The sequence below is a fragment of the Cebus imitator genome, unplaced genomic scaffold (genome assembly GCF_001604975.1).
Source record: "Cebus imitator isolate Cc_AM_T3 unplaced genomic scaffold, Cebus_imitator-1.0 Scaffold708, whole genome shotgun sequence".
NCBI lineage: Eukaryota > Metazoa > Chordata > Mammalia > Primates > Cebidae > Cebus > Cebus imitator.
Window position 1 is genome coordinate 372,966 of NW_016108023.1, and position 5,394 is coordinate 378,359.

The window sequence follows — 5,394 nt, forward strand, 5'->3', positions numbered from 1 at the left end:
GGATTCAAGCGGTTCTCCTGACTCAGCCTCCCGAGTAGCTGGAATTGCAGGCATGCACCAACATGCCCAGCTAATTTTTTTTTTTTTTTTTTTTTAAGTAAAGACTTGGTTTCTCCATGTTGGTCAGGCTAGTCTCAAACTTTCAACCTCAGGTGATCTCCCTCCTTGGCCTCCCAAAGTGCTGTGATGACAGGTGTGAAATGCCATGAAGACACTAACTTTCTAAAAGTCTCTGTCTTTAGAGCTTTTTAAAGTTCAAGGCCAAGTGTGGTGGCTCATGCCTGTCTTCCTGACACTTTGGGAGGCCGAGGTGGGCAGATCACTTGAGGTCAGGAGTTACAGGCCACTCTGGCCAACACGGTGAAAGACCCGTCTCTATTAAAAATACCAAGAAAATTAGTGGGGCATGGTGGCGCGTGCCTGTAGTCCCAGCTACTCAGGAGGCTGAGGCAGGAGAATCGTTTGAACCTGGGAGGCGGAGGTTGCAGTGAGCCGAGACCGCACAACTACACTGCAGCCTGGGTGACAGAGAGACACTCCATCTCCACACACACACACACACACACACAAATTAGAATACTTTAAATCATTTAATTAAAAATACATCTCAATTTGATGGCTCCTATTAAAAATAAATGTTGCATCTCTCAGGCAAAAGGTTCCAGCCTATGCGCAAATAAAAGACAGAAACACACGCGTATATACACACGTATGCTTCTTTATTGTCATTTTCACAAGTGGTTCTGACGGCAAAATGCCTGCCTTTTACCCTGAGAAACTTCTCACGAATTAAAGAGACTCCTCTTGAGCACATTTTCCACCTGGTTGGGAGGATTTTTAGAAAGTGACAGCAGGCTGGGTGCACTAGCTTACTCCTGGAATCTGCGCACTTCGGGAGGCCGAGGTGAGGGGATCAGTTGAACTCACGATGGCCAGCATAGTGAGACCCTGTCTGGGCAACCTGGTGAGACCGTGTCTCTACAGAATAAAAAAAACAAATCGGCCAGGCATGGTGGTGCATGCCTGTGGTCCCAGCTAATCAGGTCAGGAGGCTGAGGTGGGAGATTCCCTTGAGCCCAGGAGGCTGAGGCTGCGGTGGGTTACGGTCGTGCCACTGCACTTGAGCCTGGGCGACGGTGAGACCCTATCTGTGCCAACAAAACAATAGTTTACAGCAAAACTTGACAAGCTATACTTCAGGAGATCGACTTGTAATTCCCAGCACACAGCAGCCAGCTGTGGACTTCCTGATGAGGCACTGATGGTGTGCTACAGTCTCGCTGGGTCGCCGGGGCAGGAGTGCAATGGCTGCGGTCTTGACTCCCTGCAACCTCCCCCTCCCGGGCTCACATGACTGTCCTGCCTCAGCCTCCCGAGTAGCTGGGATTACAGGGACCCGCCACCACACCCAGCTAATTTTGTGTTTTTAGTAGAGATGAGGTTTCACCATGTTGGCCAAGCTGGTCTCGAACTCCTGGGAAAACTTCCTCAATCTTTTCTTAAAGAGAGACATAGGCACATATATGTCTTCTCTGGAGCCCAGGCCCTAGAGAGCTGATACATTCATCGACTCTTCAAAGAATCCCTCCAAAGCAACAAGACATGAAGGAACACATTCAAAGCCAGGCAACCAACTTTGAGAACGTGAGCAGAACGGCAAGATGGCAGCAGGCAGAGAACATAAAATAGGAACACTGGCCGCATGTGCGAGCCGTCGTTCCCCATCCTTCTTACCAGCTGGCTCTGCGCTGGTGTTCCGGTGACTCTCCATGTCCACCTCCCCTTGTTCTGCTGAAAACAAGAAGGAAACACGCAGAGAGGCTCAGTGCAACAGAGAACCCACTCCTCAGAATGCACGCCAGACAACTGGGCTTCTCTGAGATTGACGCTCCTATCGCTTGGACCAGAGTGCTCAGTTCTAAACCCCAAACCCTCTGGAAACATTGAGTCTAACGCTCATCTAAGTGATGACTTTGCCAGTATTTTTTTTTTTTTTTGCCTCATTGCATATGTTTTTATTTATTTATTTATTTATTTATTATACTTGAAGTTCCGGGATACAGGTGCATAACATGCAGGTTTGTTACACAGGTATACACGTGCCATGGTGGTTTCCTGCACCCATCAACCCGTCATCTACATTTTAAGCCCTGCATGCATTAAGTATTTGTTCTAATGCCCTCCCTCCCCTTTCTCCCCACCCCCTAACAGGCCCCAGTGTGTGATATTCCCCTCCCTGTGTCCATGTGTTCTCATTGTTCAACTTCCACTTATGAGTGATAAAATGAGGTGGTTGATTTTCTGTTCCTGTGTTAGTTTGCTGAGAATGATGGTTTCCAGCTTCATCCATGGTCCTGCAGAGAACATGAACTCATCCTTTTTCATGGCTGCATAGTATTCCATGGTGTGTATGTGCCACATTTTCTTTATCCAGTCTATCACTGATGGGCATTTGGGTTGGTTCCAAGTGTTTGCTATTGTGAACAGTGCCTTAATGAACATACGTGTACATGTGTCTTTATAGTAGAATGAGTTATAATCCTCTGGGTATATACTCAGTATGGGATTGCTGGGTCAACAGTATCTTATCATGGACGGTACAGGCAGAGATGAACTTCAGTAGAGTAATACAAGCGGTTTTATTTTACTCTATTTTCAGGGTTGCTTTCCTCTCTCTAAACACTGAGGGACATGCACATGGACGCCATTATTGTCAAAAAAAAAAAAAAAAAAGAGCATGCATCTATGAAAATATGATTCTTACTTATAACTGCCCCCCAGACTCATCAAACAAATGCAGTTGGCTGGGCATGGTGGCTCACACCTGTAATCCCAGCACTTTGGGAGATCGAGGCAGGTGGATCACTTGAGGTCAGGAGTTTGAGATCATCCTGGCCAACATGGTGAAATCCCATCTCTACTAAAAATACAAAAGTTAACTGGGTGTGGTGGCAGGCACGTGTAATCCCAGCTACTCGGGAGAAGGGGCAGGAGGATCGTTTGAAACTGGGAGGCAGAGGCTGCAGTGAACCAAGATCACACCACTGCACTCCAGCCTGGGCGACAGAGAGAGAACGTCTCAAAATAAAAATTTAAATAAATAAATAAAAATAAATGCAGAGAATCTCAGCAGATTGGATCTTTTTGGTACCTGGGAAAAGAGGACGTTTTTCCTTTGCAGCCCGATCATCCTTCTGAGGTTGAATCGGCCCTCCTAGCATCCCTTCTACCTTCCCCACAACGCAGAGTGAGGGGAGCAAAGCCTCAGACCACTAAGAGCTGCCCCAGCCATTGAAGTTCAAGAGAGCCAAGGGGTCTTGTGTACCTGGTTTTCTTCCTCCTCCAGCATTTTTCCCCAGTGCTGTTTCTATTTCCAAATTTCTTTGTAAAAGTGTTTCAAACACGCCGCAACGCAAACAGGGTGGCCTCCCCACACGCTGCTGGTACAGCTTCCCTTCCGACGCACAGGATAAGCCAACAGACTTGGAAGCACGCAAGCGAGCAACAGATCCATAGATATTTATTTCTTTCCAGAGCTGGTGTGAAGGAACACCCATGCTTTCAATACAAAGGGAACCAGCAGAAGCTCATGGAATCCGTGGCTGTGAGCTTCCCCCTCACCAAGACCGTTATATGTGTAAAACAGCTCCGTCTGTGGTTCAAATGCCTTCGTAAAGGAACACGTCCGCATGGCGCAGCAGCGTGACTTACGACAGCAGCAGAGGGTGCCTTGCAGTTTATATGACATGAACGTGGGGGTCTGCAGCCCTTCTCCCCTAATCACTAAACGCTGCCCACATGAAGGGGCCAAAGTTCTAAGATTTAAGAAAAAGAATGAGAGGAAAAACCCCCAAAGAGGAGAACATTGCAAACGATCTGAAAATGTACACCACAAATGTCATTTGTTCTGCAGATGCCAAGTTGTCAACATGGATGCGTTTTGGAGCAAACTGTCCTGGCTAGAAATGGAAAATCTGCATTCATTTCAGAGGACAAATAATTTCTCCCTCCCTCCCACTGGTTAAAAAGCAAAGATATTCTTTTTATCCTTGTAATATTATAAAACACGACACAAAAGCGGGCAACTTTTAAACAGGGAAAGTCCATTGAAAAGTATAAAGTCTCAGGCCGGGTGCGGTGGCTCACGCCTGTAATCCCAGCACTTTGGCAGCCTGAGGTAGGTGGGTCACAAGTCGGGAGTTTAAGAACAGCCTGGCTAATATGGTGAAAGCCTGTCTCTACTAAAAATACATAAAATTAGCTGGGCGTGATGGTGGGCGCCTGTAGTCCCTGCTACTTGGGAGGCTGAGGCAGGAGAACTGCTTGCACCTGGGAGGCAGAGGCTGCAGTGAGCTGAGATCGCACCGGTGTACTCCAGCCTGGGCGACAGAGCAAAAAGGAAGGAGGGAGGGAGGGAAGGAGGAAGGAAGGATGGAGGGAGGGAGGGGAAAAGTGTAAAGTCTCACAAGGGCAAAGTCCATTTGCGGCAAATGCTCCAACATCACGGACCTCTCAGGAGGAGAAATGGTCTCAGGAGATGCTCCATACACCTCTACCCACACACCCTTCCCATCGAAAGTTAGACCAAGCCTGCCACATCTGACAAGTCAACTACAAACAACTTGTGGTGCTTTTCTTTCAGGCTAGAAACCTTCTGTAGAACCGTTAAGCAAAGGAATATGGCTTTAATGGGTCCCTATGCTTTGTGAATGTGTGTTTACACACAGACACCATGCATTGGGGCCAATCCTGAGACCATATCCCTGAGGATCACTGTCCAGCAGTGGCTAATGTTTAAGCTGTCTTAGGACAGACACTCTGGGAAACACAGGACATTCTGGACTCAGTACTGCCGTCATTGGGAGACAGCTTTCACTGCATAAGAGCTGAAACACCTTGGGAGACATCCTTCAAAGAGTGGGGGCCGTAAAGGTGACCACTGTGTGAAGGTGACCACAGCCATGTGGGTCAGGGTTCTGTGCCCCCATACCACACAGTGCCCCAGCACAGGAGGATCAAACCATCCATGCATAGCTAGAACTACAGCTCAACCATAAGGGAGGCTGTGCCTCATTTCCACAAAAGGGCAAATAAGAAAAGCAAAATAAATAAGAAAGAAGTAAAAGAACCATGAAAAAAAGAAAAAACTCAAAGAAATAGGAAAAGAAAAAATGAAAAACGGAGAAGAAATAAAAGTAAAAAAAGAAAAGTAAAAGAAAATAAAAAGAAAAAGCAAAAAAGGAAAACAAGAAAAAATAAGAGAAAAAGAAAAAAATAAGAAACAAGAAAAGTAAAAGAAATAAGAAAAAGAAAAGGGCCAGGTGTGGTGGCTCACATCTGTAATCCCAGCGCTTTGAGAGGCTGAGGCAGGCAGATCATCTCAGGTCAGGAGTT

General features: G+C 46.8%; 1 protein-coding gene across 1 annotated transcript in view; it reads right to left on the reverse strand.

The window, feature by feature from the left end:
- CD99 (CD99 molecule (Xg blood group)) overlaps positions 1-5,394 on the reverse strand; it is a 66,937-nt gene that overhangs the window by 1,330 nt on the left and 60,213 nt on the right. Inside the window, exon 10 of the mRNA XM_037735023.1 lies at positions 1,735-1,791. Within this exon, the coding sequence (XP_037590951.1) occupies positions 1,735-1,791 (57 nt within the window). The remainder of the gene's footprint in view (positions 1-1,734; positions 1,792-5,394) is intronic.